At 53.9% G+C, this 15,279-nt stretch overlaps 1 protein-coding gene across 1 annotated transcript; it reads right to left on the bottom strand.

Annotated features, from left to right (window-relative positions):
• Positions 1–13,015: 13,015 nt before the first annotated feature.
• FAM181B (family with sequence similarity 181 member B) lies at positions 13,016–14,275 on the bottom strand. The gene has a single exon (XM_075728039.1). The coding sequence runs from the start codon at positions 14,090–14,092 to the stop codon at positions 13,016–13,018; it is 1,077 nt and encodes a 358-aa protein (XP_075584154.1). The 5' UTR covers positions 14,093–14,275.
• Positions 14,276–15,279: the final 1,004 nt, after the last annotated feature.

A 15,279-nucleotide genomic window follows, 5' to 3' on the forward strand; every position in this document is an offset into this window, starting at 1 on the left:
CCTTTTCCCTCCAGGGCCTTATCCCATGCTACTCTTCCAAGCAGACCTTTGAAGAGGCCATGGTATGCTGTCCTGAAGTCCTGGACAGTCCTGTCCCCGCCCAACACTCCTCTTGGCCAAGCTACACTGGCAGCCTCGATGGAAAAGGTGAGCGCAGTGGGTTAACCCTGGCTAGCTGCCAGGTGCCCACCAAGCTGCTCTATCACTCCTCCTCCTCAACAGGACAGGCGGGGAGAAAAATATGGTGACAGGCTTGTGAGTTAAGGACAGGGAGATCACTCAGCAATTACCATCATGGACAAAATGGTCTCGACTTGGGGAAATTGATTTAATTTATTGCCAATTAATTAGAGAGTAGGATAATGAGAAATAAGAACAAACCTAAAAGCACCTTCCCCCCACCCCTCCCTTCATCTCAGGCTCAACTTCACTCCCGGCTTCTCTACCTTCTCCACCTCAAGCAGTTCAGGAGGACGGGGAATGGGACTTGCAGTCAGTTCATCACATGTTGTCTCTGCTGCTCCTTCCTCCTCACACTCATCCCCTGCTCCAGCGTGGGGTCCGTCCCATGGGAGACAATCCTTCACAAACTTCTCCAATGTGGGTCCATCCCACGGGCTACAGTTCTTTATGAACTGCTCCAGCATGGGTCCTTTCCATGGGGTGCAGTCCTTCAGGAGCAGACTGCTCCAGCATGGGCTCCTCTCTCCACGGGGCCACAGGTCCAGCCAGGAGCCTCCTCCAGTGCTGCTCCATGGGTCACAGCCTCCTTGGGGCACATCCACCTGCTCCGTCATGGGGTCCTCCCCGGGCTGCAGGGGGATATCTGCTCCACTGTTACCTCCATGGGCTGCAGGAGGACAGCCTTCCTCACCATGGTCTTCACCATGGGCTGCAGGGGAATCTCTGCTACAGCGCCTGGAGCACCTCCTCCCCCTCCTTCTTCACTGACCTTGGTGTCTGCAGAGTTGTTCCTGTCACATATTCTCACTCCTCTCTCCCAGCTGCTGTTGCGCAGCAGATTTTACCCCTTGTTAAATATGTTACCACAGAGGAGCTACCAACATTGCTGAAGGGCTCAGCTTTGGCCAGTGGCAGGTCCATCTTGGAGCCATCTGGAACAGTCTCTGTCTGACATGGGGGCAGCTTCTGGCATCTCTTCATAGAAGCCACCACTGCAGCCCCCCCACTACCAAAACCTTGCTGCATAAACCCAATACAGTGAGCTTGAAGGTTTCTACCTCTTCCCCACTCTGTCCTGCACCAAGCACCCCTTTGTCCGCGCTCGCCAGGCACTCTTCTTCCTAAACTACTCATTGACCACTCCCTGTAGCCTGGCATTGCTCACCGTTTGTTCTCGTGCCCAAGGCCAGAGACATCTTGGAGCCTTAGGGAAAGGGGCTCTTTTTTTCAAGGAAAAGCCATCTTTGTGGCAGGCACAAGAGAAGCACCAATGGCAAGACCACTTCCCACACTAGATCACTTTCTCTCTTGCCCTCTCTCCCAACAAGAATCCCCCTTAGGAACCTATGCCAGCATTTTGGGCCACCCAGCGGTGTCTCATGAAGTGGCAGGAGAGGAGGGATGTCCACCCCCCGGGCGCCTGTCCAGTATTGGCCTCTCTGTCCCAAGGGGAAGACCAGCACCTGAGCACCCCAGGTGTGAGGCCACAGCTGAGCACCACAGCTCGGCGCTACCGCTCTGTGCCATGCACCGTTGTCCAGCAGCTGTGCCTTCTACTGCACACGTGGGTACCCTTGTGGGGAGCACAAGGTGAGGAGGAGAATCCTGCTGTTGTGTGTCTGCAGGCTGCTGCCAGCATGGCAGGGCAGCTCCTGCAGGACGCCAGAAGGACAAGAGACAGAGCCAGCATGGAGACCTTTGTCTGAGACAGACATGAGGGAGATGGAAAGGCACCTTCTCCTTTGTGCCTGGGTTCACACTGGTGGGCAGGCTCTCGGTGGGACCCCTCTTACATGGGGGCCAGCAGCCACCCCAGCCCCAGTTGCCCCCAGGGCTGCACCTCGGCTCCCCTGCTTGGATGGGCACTGCTGTAGATCAGGCTCTCTCTGGCTGTCACAGCCTTGGGATGAGAGCTGTCGTACCAAAGGCATCGGTGTCCTGCAGCTCCTGCATGCTCCAGGGAGTGGGCCTCAGCTGGAGGGGTTTCCAAGGAGTCGCTTTGCCTCCCATTTGGGCCAGCACTCTGACCCATGGAGCACAGCGAGCCTCACAGGAGTTTAACAGGCAGCTGAGCAGCCCTGTTGTGCCAGATTTCATCCTGGAGAGATGTAGGGGCTGTTTAAGGATCCCACATAATATCTTAATTCAGAAGAAACATCCCAGACATACCGTCCGGGCTACAGGCATGCCACCAGCCCCGCTGCTCTGGCACACAGGACAAAAAGAAGAGCCTGGCTGCAGCAGAAGGAACTGATCCGTGCTGCCTGGAGCTTGTGCTTTGCCCATGGACAGAGCAGGCAGCTCAGCATTCAGCCTGAGGCATTTCTCCAGGCTTTCCCCACTTGTTGGAAAGCCCTTGGGGGGTCCTCCCTAGCTGAGGGTGTTGCTCTGCTCTTACTAGCACAGCTGTTCTTGACAGAGCAAAGTGGAAGGAGGCTGAAAAGGCCCAGAGCGCGAGGCCAACTCCAAAGCTCTCCAGACTGCTGCTGTCCAGCCCCTCCGCCACAAGCAGCGCCTGGGGCACAGTGGCTCATCGCCTTGCTCGGAGAAGCTATGTGCCATCTCAGAAATACTGAGCCCTGCTCCTCATTTTCTATCGCTTTTCAGGGTGTCAGAATACCTAGGCTGGGCACCTTCTGCCTTATTAAATGCTATTTGTCCAAGGGCAGCCATGAGCTCTTCCATGTGCAGAAGCCTGTCTTCCAGCTGTTGGAGAGCTTTGCGAAATAAAGTCTGCCTGGTGAGGGGGCATATAATCGGAATGGCTTCCTCTTGCGGGGCCTGTGGGGTGCATGCTGAACTGCTGCTGCCAGGGGACTCAGAGGAGTCTCAAGCTCCTTCAGAAGGTCCTGAGAACAGCCTGAGCTCCTGACAAGCAAAGACAGCCCCAAACCTTCCACCGCCTGTCCAGCAGCAGCTCCTGAAAAGGTCCCTCTCTGCACTCTTGGCACCCTGATGGCCGCATTGGCTGTCGCTTCTGCTCATGGCAGCTGGGACGGCTGCAGGTGCGGGCTGGCAGCAGGGAGGATGGGCTGAGGCCCCAGTGATGCAGCCACCACCGGTGCGGGGCACCAGGCCCTCAGAGCTCTGTGTTTCCAGGGATTCTCTCCTCTCCAGTGCTGCCTCTCGGCCCAGAGAGTGCTTTGAGCTGGGGGCAGGAAGGGGCCACAAACACCTCATTTTAGAACTGCAACAGAGGAGTCTGCAAGACAGCTCTCTAGCAGAGCTTTGCCTCTGGGCTTCGCAGCTGCCCGTACTTGTACTTGACTGTCCTCCGCTCCAGCAAAGTTACTTTGCTCCTCGCTGCTTTTTTCCTAGGTGCTCCTCCAATTCTTCTGTTGAATTATACCTCGGTATCCTGACACCCGTGTTCCTCGGGACACGGTGCAGCGCTGAGTTCAAGAGACCCCGCTCTTTCTGTCTTACACCCTGGCAGAGAAGCAGGATGCAGACTTCACCTTCAAGGACCTTGGCTGCCTGCGCTTCTGGAAGAACAAAGTCAAAATGCTGTTTTGCGCAGATTGCATCTGCACCCTGGACAGCACCGGCCGCCTGCTGAAATCTCTCCTCAGCATGAGTGTCTCACTCGGCCAGCACTGCCGTGGCTTCTTGGGAGATGCCCTGAAAGGCCACTGGCAGCGACTTCTCCCTGTGCGTCCGACTCGTCTCCTGCTTGAGACGCTGCCTCCTGCCCTTGCACAAAGCCAGGCAGTGTTATTCCCCGGGTGCAGGCGCTCGCTGTGCAGCTCCTGCTTCTAATAAAGAGGGGTTAACGCTGAGGACCCGGAGCTCTGCCAGCGGGCAGCTTTCTGCCTTAGCAGCCCAAAGGCTGGGGCCTTGGCTGGCAGCGGGATCCTTTCGGGGCGATGGTCTCACCCGGGGCTGTGTCTCCTGCAGAGGCCAGGGATGATGGTTTTGGCCGCATCAGGCAGCAAGAGCACCCTTTCCCAGATGGCTCCTGGCGATGTCGTCGTGTTTCCCAAATGAAAGTCCTGCTCCTCCCCGCTCGCCCCTTCCCCACTGCATGCAGTGAGGTTCAGTCCCTGCCTGGTGGCACGGTCACCAAGGGGCTGCTCTCAGGAGCCTTCTCGTTGCCTCCGTCCAGGCCCTCGTGCTGTCAAGCGCCGGCTGCTCACACTCTGCTCTGCTGCGGCCCGGCCCCAAACTCTGCCCCCGTCTGTGAGGGTCACCGGCGAGCAGGACGGGTACCCCTGCGCACGGCGTGCCGGTGTCCTTAGACGGACACTGAGCCTGGGCGTTCCCTTCACTGATGTCTCTCTCACCATTGCCTGCTTTTACTCCCGGGAGGAATTATGCTACCCCTGTATCCAGCGGGATGAAAGCAATCTCCGGGCACGGCTGGCTGAGGAGCAGCTCCAGAAAGACCGCGAGGAAAAGCACGTGTGGGCAGAGTACCAGGCGGGCAGGGAGAGGAGCGAGGCGGGGAGGGCCTGGCTGTGTCAAGCAGTTGAAAGCACTCCCAAGCCTAACCTTTCTCTGCCCACGGGGGACATTGCAGACACTTTTTCCCTCTCTGAACTTGACCTGTAAGCTTCCATCCAGGAGAAGAACCGGCATTTGCTGAGTCTTTTTCCTCCCTTGAGGACGAGGACTCCTTCCAAGCTCACAGCAGGGAAAGCTTTCTTCCCCTTGGCTTCAGAGGCCAAGGGCTGAAGCCTTTCCTGCTGATTTTCTTGCAGAGAGAAGGCTGCAAGACAGGGGAAACTGTCCCAAGCTTGGGCAAACCCCGCTGGCAGGCCTGCCACGCCATCGAGCGGCAGCTCCTGGCTCGGCACGTCCACCTAAAAACACAATCTGCGTTTTTGCTTGCCCCATAGCTGAAGATGCAGGGTGAGAAGCTGAAGCTGCTGGAAGGCAGCGCATTCGCCCTGCGGCTTGTGGGGCTGGCAGGGAAGGGGAAGGCTGGCGGGAGCACAGCACGTTCCGTAAGCGCCTTTTCTGGGAGGGAAGACGATGCCCACCCTGGGAGCCTCCTCGCCAAGGCTGGGGCGTTGCGTTCCCAACGTGCAGGATTCCCAGTGAGCCACTTGAGGGCTGTGGAGGACTTCTCTCCGTAGCTTTTGCCTCCCGGAGAATGTCCTGTCAGGGGTACATCACGTTTTGCTAGGGACTCACCAGTGGCAATGAATATTTTTTTTCTTGTCCAATCTTGCACAAGAAAAACCTCCTGTAGTGGGACTCCTTACTGAAATCAGGAACTGCTGTGTGGCTACCCTACGAGACACGTTAACTAGTAAAAGGGATTAAATCAGTGTACGAAAACCACAAGTTGAATATTGTGGAACTTTTAGCTGCTGTCTGTTTGTGTTTTGTTTCCTTATTGCAAACAAGGGTATTTATAGCAGATCATTTTGGATTTCTCTGTTTGCTCCCCCTTTTTCTCTCAGGAGTGGAACAAGTCCTCTATTCCTGAGTTATTTTTCTCTTCCTTTGAAAAAATTAATGAGGTGACTTGAAACCAGTGGGAAAAATAGCATAAATACAAGAAATAGAGATCAATACAGGTCATAATTCAGCAATATTGATACCTATTTCAAGACCAGAATGGATCACTACGGCATCCTAACATGATGTTAACCCTAGCAATTGACTGATACCTGAATTACCTCTGCCAGAAAAAAACCCTTCACTTCTCTTTGCTTAGTCATTCATGTCTCTCATTTAACAAAATCGCATCTTATTTATAATCCCAGCTGCTCTGGATTAGTCAGGTAGCATTTGTCCCATAGCAAAACATGTTCCTTCTTCCCGGCATCTCTCAGCCAAGCCAGGGCGTTGCTCGGAGCACTCTGCCGCCGGTTGCAGCACTGGCTCGTCCCCAGCATCCAGGAGCCAGCGTGTGGCTCTGACAGCCGAAGGGTCTCTGAACAATACAATAAAAATAAAATCTATCGAGGTCAGGGCCATGCTCCTCTGGTCTGACTTTTACTTCAGCCCTTGTGCCTAGTGTTTCTGTCAGCTGGCTCCAGGCCTGAAGGGTCACCTAATCCGTAAAAAATACTAATCACAGACTTTTGGATAACATTCAGGCTACCTGGTCATCACCTTAGTGCTTAGCACACCAGGCGTGTTCTTAGAAGCAGCCACCCTGAATTAAACCTCTACCCTTTAAGCCATTTTCTGAGGCTTCTTCCTCACAAGCCTTGACTTCATGTGCAAATCGGAGACATTTGTTTTGCTAGCACTTCAAGGGTTTGCTGACCTTTCAGTCCTGAATGGAAAATCTTTATAAAATCCCTAATTAATGACTGAGTTTGAATCATTTGTCCCAAATATGTGGATAAACAAAGAAGCTAAAGGTCTGGCTATTAAACAGGAAAGAAAGGTTTTTCTTCATAGAGCGAGCTTGGCTGTTCAGATACCTAAAATGGTGGTAATTGATTTATATTCAATTATTTGAGTGCATAGAAGCAATTATAACTAATCTTTAAAGCCCAGTTCTACTGTGAAGCGTTACTATGCAAAAAATGATTCCTTATTAGTTACCCGCTAATGAAAAATGGTAGTAGGAGGATGGAATTTCCCTTTTATTTAGAATTCACAGCCAACTCTACCTATCTGATCTCTGCTTTTTGTATACTGAGAACAACAGGGCTTTTTACTCCAGACCTAATGAATCTAGCTGACAAACCACTGACAGGGAAGAGACTGCTGGAACTGGGAGGGGATTGGATCACAGAATTTTAACACTGGCTGGTACTATTCAAACAAGAGCTCTGCCAGAGTCCAACTCAACTCAGTCACCCAGGCTGCATTCATACAGTCAGTAGTCAGAACAATAAATGGTATTTTAATCTGTAACTCCTGCAGGTTGGTTCAGAAAATCACTGAGATTTCCAGAGATCTCACAAAATCACTATGAACCTCAGTTTTAACTGCTGGAAGGAAAGAGCACCTCTCAGGATGCTCAGCCTCGATACCCAAAGAAGCACTCCAGCTAGCTTAGGAGCTGAACATGTCAAAGAGACACAGGAGGAGAAGGAAATATGTATGTCATGCTAAGGGAGGGTCCAGAATAGCTCTCAAGGCCACCCTGGAGCATTGTCTCAGCCTGAACGCACAGTAGAGACCTGAGTACACTCGGCACAGGCTCGAGCTCTTCACCGTGAGGTTTGGATGACTGCCTGCAGAAAGGGCCACATCTGCTGCATGTCATTGAAATGAGTCGTGGGGATCAGTCTCTACAAACCCATTCTTTACCTTGAAGTGTAGAAGAGCCTGTATCACAGTCTGCTAGTAAGAAAATGAGAAGAGACAAAATCTGGGCCACTGCCTCTCCAGTGCCACCATCCCTGGTCCAGCAGCCTGTCTCAGCAGGGTTCTTTACATTTGAAGAGTGTCTTGGCAACATCAAATTAAAAATCATTCACTGAGTTTTCACCACTGTGGAGGCACACAGAGGTTTAAGCAGTGGGCCTATATCTTTTATAAAGCTGAGAAAAAAAAAAAAAAAATCAGTAACAATTATGCCCAGCTTCTACTCAAGAAACAGAAAGCAGTCTGTATTCCCTATCTACAGCTATGAGTAAGGTAGTACTGTGGTCACCCAGTATCTCAGGTTTAACTCACTCCCAGTCTGCAAACAGACTTGCTTAGCTGAGCTGTGGCTGAAACAGCTCCAGCTCCAGCTGTTCCCAGGCTAATTGGCACGACCCCCCACTTCACTTCAAACCATCCTTGAAGATGGACTTGGGCACCGATCACAGGCTGGAGTAACGGAGGCACAGGTACAGTTCCCTTCAGTCCACGCTGCTAAGGGATGGCACCCATGGCAAAGAGGCAGGGTAGCAAATGGGGACAGTCACCTCTTCATCTGCCACAGCAGGATTTGCCAAATTTGTTCAGCAGAGCCCGCAGAGTGAATAACAATTAGCTGCTGAGACCGAGGCAGTCTAAAATGCCCACCAGGAGACATCCTAACACACAAAACGTGAACTAACAGCAGCACCAGAGGCCGTTGCTACAAAGCTTGAATCCTGTCCTCCCTCCCTTATTACGGACAATCCACATCTTCTTACATGCCCAACATTGTCAGGGAATACCTGGAGGGAGCACAGGGTAAAGCGCGCACTTTTAGCTGCCTCTGGGAGGGTCACAGAGATTTCATAGATATGACGTGACTCCCCTGTCTCAGAGAAGGAAAGATGAAGGATCATGTGAGAAATGCTGCATATTCTCCAAATCCCACACCAGCCAATTCAAGCAAGTAAAAACATTTTCTGTGGACAGCAATGCAGTGATGTCGAGTCTGTGATCTCTGGACAACTGTGGGTCTGTGGACTACAACCAAAATAACCACGAAAAATAAGGCTTTGGCACTACATTTACATTTGATATGGAAGGGGTCCAAAAAGCACAAAAGGCTAAAAACCTCCAGTCTACTGAAGTAGTTCTCTGCCAGTGAGGGAGGGGAGTCACCAAGGATAATCAAGGTTACAGTGAGGTATCGAAAAATGCTATAAAACACAGAAAATAGAAGTTCTCCCCTCACCTGTCATAACATCGCCTTTCAGCAATCACCTGTCAATCTTTCTGCACACAGATTTTGGGAGAGGTAGTAACTATAGACCACTCTTTTTTCACTCTTTTATGTGGATGTGTTACATAAAACACTGGATTTTAAACAAGTGTTTACCAGTCTTAAAAATGACAGATGAGGTTATCACAGAGAAGGCAGGCTGCAGTCTCTTTGGTTGACACAAAACTATCCTAAAAGCATTCCCAACTCTCATTTCACGTAGTCAGGTTTGTAGGCTTGAACTCTCACATTTCCATCTTTCTTGCATGCACACCACTACGGAGTTGCTCCACTACCTTTTTTCCTCCTTTTGCCAATAACTGCAGAATGACCTTCAGTTTTTGCGCTGTTGCCAAAAGCAGTTTATTCAAAAAGTCAGAAAACAAAAAGAGTTTACAATAAACTTCTGTATCTTTTTTTACTAGCATTGTTTGAACAACTATGTAAGCTCATCGAAGATGACTCATCATCGATGGCCAGGCTGTATTAGAGCAATCCCAAGCTGAGGTCATTAAATAGTTAGGGAGCCCGTTTCAAAAGCCCATCCAAGAAAATAAAGGAATCGTTCTGCTTTCTTGAAGCGGCTTTGGAAAAGACACAGACCATTTAAGTCACAAAATATTGAGACGCAGTAATAACTGTTCATGGTGAAACACTTGTTATTCTTCAGTAAATCACCATTAAGGAAAGGTAAGATTCCCTCACTTAAAAAGAGAACGAAGGGTTCTTGTTATTCCCCTTTATCATCTTTGAGTGCATATGAAAAATTACTAAGATGTGCATGCTTTTCCACCAAAATCTCCAGTAAAATAAGCTAATGCGTGTAAAATACACCAGCAACAAAATGGAATTTAGTATGTGTGAGGAACTCAGCACAGGCTTTGTAAAATGAAGCAGTTTTATAGTCTGACCTTGATCCAACCAAACAGAACCCACTTCCATTGAAAGGGACACACTTCTTTTAAGACAGAAAAGCTAAAAAGGATCAGCTTTAGTTCTTAGGGACAGACTCCTTGTAAAAGTGCACCAGATAAACAAAAATACCTTGCTCGATTACAAAAGGGTTTATTCTTACAGACGCTTAAGATGCTCTTCAGTGTTTCAGCGGAGAAAGCAATTTCCCAAGGGTGTTTCTAAGTGAGACTCTCCCGTGACTTTTTCAGTGCCTGCACTATTCAAGCTGGGGGAAACAACGGCAACAAAAAGAGCCCACACATGCACAAAGAAGATAAAAGATGCAGCTCCGCTAGATGGCAAGCCTTGGTCTGGTAGCGGTGCCCTCGCCTCCTCTGCAGCCGCAGAGGAGCTCCAGCGCTCCTCAGAGTTGCACAGAAGTCCTTTGTCTGGCCCGTGCTGTGGGAAAAGCAGCCGGGATCGACCCAGCCATTGTTAGCTCCTTTCCAGCCTTATCAGACTTCCCATACCAGGTACCGCTCAAATATATCCTCTGGCAGAAATGCAGCGGTACTTCAAAGAATACTGATGCTAAATTTTTTTTTTCTTTTTTTTTTTTTCCCCAGTGTAAGCTCCTGTAAACTGAAAATCGCCCTTTAAGGAACTATTGCAGAATAGAAGCTAAGCTGAAGCAACATCTGCGGCTGCTACTCAGTCAGGCTGACTCCTGGAGCCTGCCCCCAACTTCTGGCAAGCCCACAAAGAACCCTCCCAACCTGGCAGCTTCTGGAACGGGCTGCCACGACAGTTTTATACCAGCGCAGCTCTGCTGACGCCCACAGAGCCGCTTCTCCCACTGGTTTGATACAAGATCTAACCCAAGAAGGCTGATGATGCTCTGCTGCTGAGCACCGCACGTCACCATCTACAAGGGAGCAGAGCACCCACGTGAAAACCACCTGCAGGTCAGATTTGTGGCACTTCACACCTACTTGGAATAAAAGAGTGAGGCCTGTGGGCAAACCAAACAAGTCAGGTTTGCAGTGTCTACACAGTGTATCCCAGAGTCTATTCCTGAAGACCTCTTTTAGACTTTTTTCAAGCAAAATCTCACTGAAGTCTACGAGACAGCTGACAAATAAGGTGGTTGTGAGGTCTTTGGGGTTAGATCCCTGGTTAATACACATTTGCATATTGAGCTTGTGAAATAAATACATTGCTCAGTGAAAAAAGGTGTTATCTTTCCTCAGCAGAGACCGTTGCATTACCAGCTTCCCCTTCATTTGCTCGGCCTGATGAAAGCGCAGATCTCAGGCGAGAAAGCTGGGCAGTAAGATGTATATTAGCACAGCACCATCAAGCTGAAATACTCCAAGCGGCTGCCAGTATATGCTACAAATTCACATGCTTGAAGCAGTTGCTAAACAAAAACACCCCACCTCTCCAACCAAAATACCCCCCCGCCCCGAGTTGGTCTTGTCTAGATAATCTAAAATGTCGGTTTAGGACCTGGCGGTGCGCAGCTTGCGAACGCAAACGCGCGCTCTCTTCGCTGGGAGGTTTGCCGAGGTGGAGGTGGCAGGACCGAATTCATGGAGTAGGACGTTGCCCCCTCATCGAAACCAGCAGCGGGGCAGGATTAACCCAATGTGTAGCTACCTTGGCTGGACCGGCCGCCCACTGTTCCTCATACAGGCTCTCGTGCAGCTCAGTCAAATAAACGACTGCAAAATTATACTTGAGAAGTGCATTTCCTTAACAGAATTCAGCTATTAGACACTGGAGTGCTCTGGCCGCTCATCCACGGTGGTTCCTTTCCGTACAGCTTGTGGAGACCTTGGGCAGCTTTTGGGGAGGAAAGAGGCAGCATAAGTTACAGCTCTTGCTGTTTAAAAGTAAAATTAAGCCAATTTCCGAAACAAATTATCTCATGGTTTATTTCCAAAAGATCTTGCTTCACCTCTCCACACGTCCCAACATCTTGACCTCAAAGTCTCCGAAAAGTTAAACCTGGGTCGATGAACACAGAAAACCATTTTACCTTTCACATCATCTTTTAAAAGACAGAAGGCACGAGGATTTGTCACCACCAAGGGTAAAACCTCGGGCTGATCCGTATGTGGATCCCGTTTCAAAAACAAACAATCCACTTGGGACTGGCGGGGAGCCAGCCTGCCGGATTGCCTTTTAAGACTCGCATCTCAATAGAAAACCTCCAGAGTATTTTGATCTGTTTTCATAACTGTAACAATTTTCATCCCTTGGCTTTGTAGCGTATTATCATTCCCTTCTTTCTAGTAAGTTAAAGAAACAGCCGGTACAAATGAAGGCAAAACAAGCACGGGTCGCTGTGGGTAAAATACGGCATTTCAAAAGATTTAGGAAAGACAAAACCCGCTGCCCGTCTTAACTCCTGCCAAGAAGCCATTACAGAGGATGGAGGCGCGGTGAAAGCCCCTTGAACGCTGCATTTCAGCGGCAGTAACAACCACAGACCTCAGATCTATTGTGTAGCTTTATTTTTATAGGACCTATCATAGACTCTTTTACATAACTTAAACGATTATCAAATAATCTCCTGTACACAATGAGACAGAGCCGCATTGCTTTCCGAGCTTTGACACATTCCTGGAAGAAATCCAAGGCTCTGTAGGAATCACATCGCCGCGGTGGCTACAGTACATTTTCGTCCCGAACTTACGCCATCGATTAACTTACGTACCGCTGTAAATTGCTGTTTGCAGGATCCTGCAAGACATTGTTAAATCTCAGGACACTAAGTTTTGGTAGCAGCATTTTTAATTTTGCTTCACTTTTTTTTTTTTTTTTTCCTTTTCTTTCCCTCCCCCTCGCCTTTGTGTCCTCAGCCGAACGTCCGCCAGCGCTCGCGACGCAGGCGAGCCTGGGAAAAATCTTAAGCGTAGGGCGAGAGTCGACGGAGTTTTGCTTTGCGACTGCCACCGCGTACCGGGGGCCGGGGCTGCCCCCGTCGCGGCACCCCCCGTGGGGCAGCCCCCGTGGGGCAGCCAGGCCAGGCCAGGCCGCGGCACGCAGCCCGGCCCCTGAGGAAGGCTGCAGGCCAGGCCGCGGCCCCCTGAGGAAGGCTGGGGCGAGGCTGTCACCGGCCGCTAGAAAAACACCTGAAGGACCCCAGCGTTTCACGTTTTATTTGCCGCGCCTCCCAACGCGCAGGCCACAAGGCCGAGCCCCGCCGCAGCCGCCGCCGCCCTCGGGCGGGCCGGGCCCGGACACAGGCGCGGCGGGGCCCGCCGAGCCCCCGGCCCCACGCGTGAGCGGCGGCGCGGCCCCGCTCTCCCCCGGGGGCCCGCGGCCGGGCTCGCCCGCTCCCCTCGCCCGTGCCCCCGGCGACGGGGCGGCGGCCGAGCCCTGGGCGCTGCCCTACAGGCCGGAGTAGGCGGCGCGGTGGTAGCCGGCGCCGTAGTCGTAGGGCACCTGCGGCGGGGGCAGCGGGCACTCGGGGAAGAAGGGGGCGAAGCCCGCCGAGAGGTGCCCGCCGGGCTCCTCGCTGCCGCCGCCGCCGCCGCCGGGGGCCGGCTCCCCGCCGCCGGGGTAGAGCGGGCGCAGCGCCTCCGCCGGCGCCTTCTTGGGCGGGCTGCAGGGCGCGGCCGGGCTCCAGGGCGGCTCGGGGTAGAGCAGCCCGCCCAGCAGCGGGTGGTGGGCGGCGGGCAGCGGCAGCGGCGCTTCGTAGAGGCCGTGCTCCAGGCCCAGCTCGGCGGGCAGGCGGGCGGCGGGGAAGGCGTCCGGCGGGGCGGCGTGCTCGGGCAGCAGCGCGCCGTACTCGGGGCCCAGCAGCTCGAAGAACTCGGCCGCCTCCGCGCCGCCGCCGCCGCCGCCCTTCTCCAGCTCCTTGGCGCCGGGCAGCGGCCCGCGGGCGGCGGCGGGCAGCGCCGGCTCCGTGAAGAAGGAGGGCGGCAGGTTGCGGTCCCGCAGCGGCACCTTCCGCGGGCCGCCCGCCCCGCCGCCGCCGCCCGCCGCCCCGCCGCCGCCCGCCGCCTCTCCGCCGCCCGCCGCCCCCCGGCCCCGCTGCAGCGAGCCGAAGAGGGCCGCCAGGCTCTTGCTCTGGAGGCTGCTGGCCGCCTGCGAGGCCTCCCGGCGCGGCGGGGGCTTGGCGGGGCAGGCGGCGGGCGGGGAGGCGGCGGCGGCGGGCGGCGGCGGGGCGGGCGGCGGGGCGGCGGCGGCGATGATGCCGGTGCAGCGCTTGATCTGCTTCTGCAGGTACTTCCTGTGGTTCACCTTCCGCTTGGACTTCACCGGCTTGTCCAGCGCCAGCTTGATGTTGCTGGAGGCCGAGTCGATGAAGCTCAGCAGGTCCCTGGTGGCTTCTTTGGCGTCCCCCGCCTCGCCGCCGCCCTCGTAGCCCTTCTCCAGCTCCGCATAGCCCAGGAGGCCGCCGGCGGCGGGGAAGCAGAAGGAGAGCAGGTGGTGGGGGCTGAGCAGCGCGGCTGGCACGGCCATGGCCGGCGGCGGGGCGCCGCCGCCCCGAGCTCCGCAGGGCTGCGCGGGGCGGGCGCGGCGGCGGCGGCGGGGAAAAGGCGGCGGGCGGGGGAGGAGGAGGAGGAGGGCTCAGCAGCGGGGCTGGCCCCGGCCCTCCCCGCCTCCCCGCCGGGCCCGGCGGGGAGGCGGGGAGGGCCGGGGCCAGCCCCCCGGGCCGGGGCCGGCGGCAGCGGCGGAGGGGCGGGAGCAGCCCCGGCGGGGCAGGCAGGAGGGGCGAGGGTCTGCGAGGGGCGGCGGAGGGGCTGGCGTGGTTCAGCCTGGGGAAGAGGAGGCTGAGGGGGGACATTACGGCTCTCTACAGCTGCCTGACAGGAGGGTGCGTGCGGTGGGTGTGGGGCTCTTCTCCCATGTAGTTAGCGATAGGACGAGAGGAAATGGGCTCAAGCTGCGCCAGGGGAGGTTTAGGCTGGATATTAGGAGAAATTTCTTCACAGAAAGAGTGGTCAAGCATTGGAAAAGGCTGCCCAGAGAGGTGGTGGGGTCACCATCCCTGGAGGTGTTCAAAAAACAGGTAGACTTGGCACTTTGGGACATGGTTTAGCGGGCACGGTGGTGTTGGGTTGATGGTTGGGCTGATGATCTTGGAGGTCCTTTCCAACCTTAATGATTCTGTTCTACTTTCATTAAAAACTAATCCAGCCAGCAAGCCAGGAAACATGAAATTAATTAGTACTCTACCCTTAACTGGTTTAGTGGTGGACTTGGTAGTGTTAGGTTAATGGTTGGACTGGATGATCATAAAGGTCTTTTCCAACCTGAACGATTCTATGATTCTAGGTACACAAGCCCCCCTGGGACAGGTGCCCACACCTCCCAGAGCCGGACACACAGACAATGTCCCCAAAACAAATACACCCACTCTGGACCAGGTGCACAGTGTCCCCCAGACCCCCCGTGTGAGGGACTGATGGACCCCAGCACCCTCACTAGTGTGCGGCCACCCCCACGGTGTCCCCCCCTGCCCCTGCAGCTGCTCAGCCAGCACAAAACGTGTTCCTCTGCCCCAGGTCAGCCCCAGCAGTGCTGGATCACCTGCGCGGCTCTAGGTGCAAGGGCATGGAGGCACGCTCTTGCTCTGACACCCACCAGGATGCACAAACCTAAATGCATTGGCAAAGGGTTTGGGTTTTTGCCCCCCAGGCTCATTG

Source organism: Pelecanus crispus, chromosome 1 (genome assembly GCF_030463565.1).
Source record: "Pelecanus crispus isolate bPelCri1 chromosome 1, bPelCri1.pri, whole genome shotgun sequence".
Classification (NCBI taxonomy): Eukaryota; Metazoa; Chordata; class Aves; order Pelecaniformes; family Pelecanidae; genus Pelecanus; species Pelecanus crispus.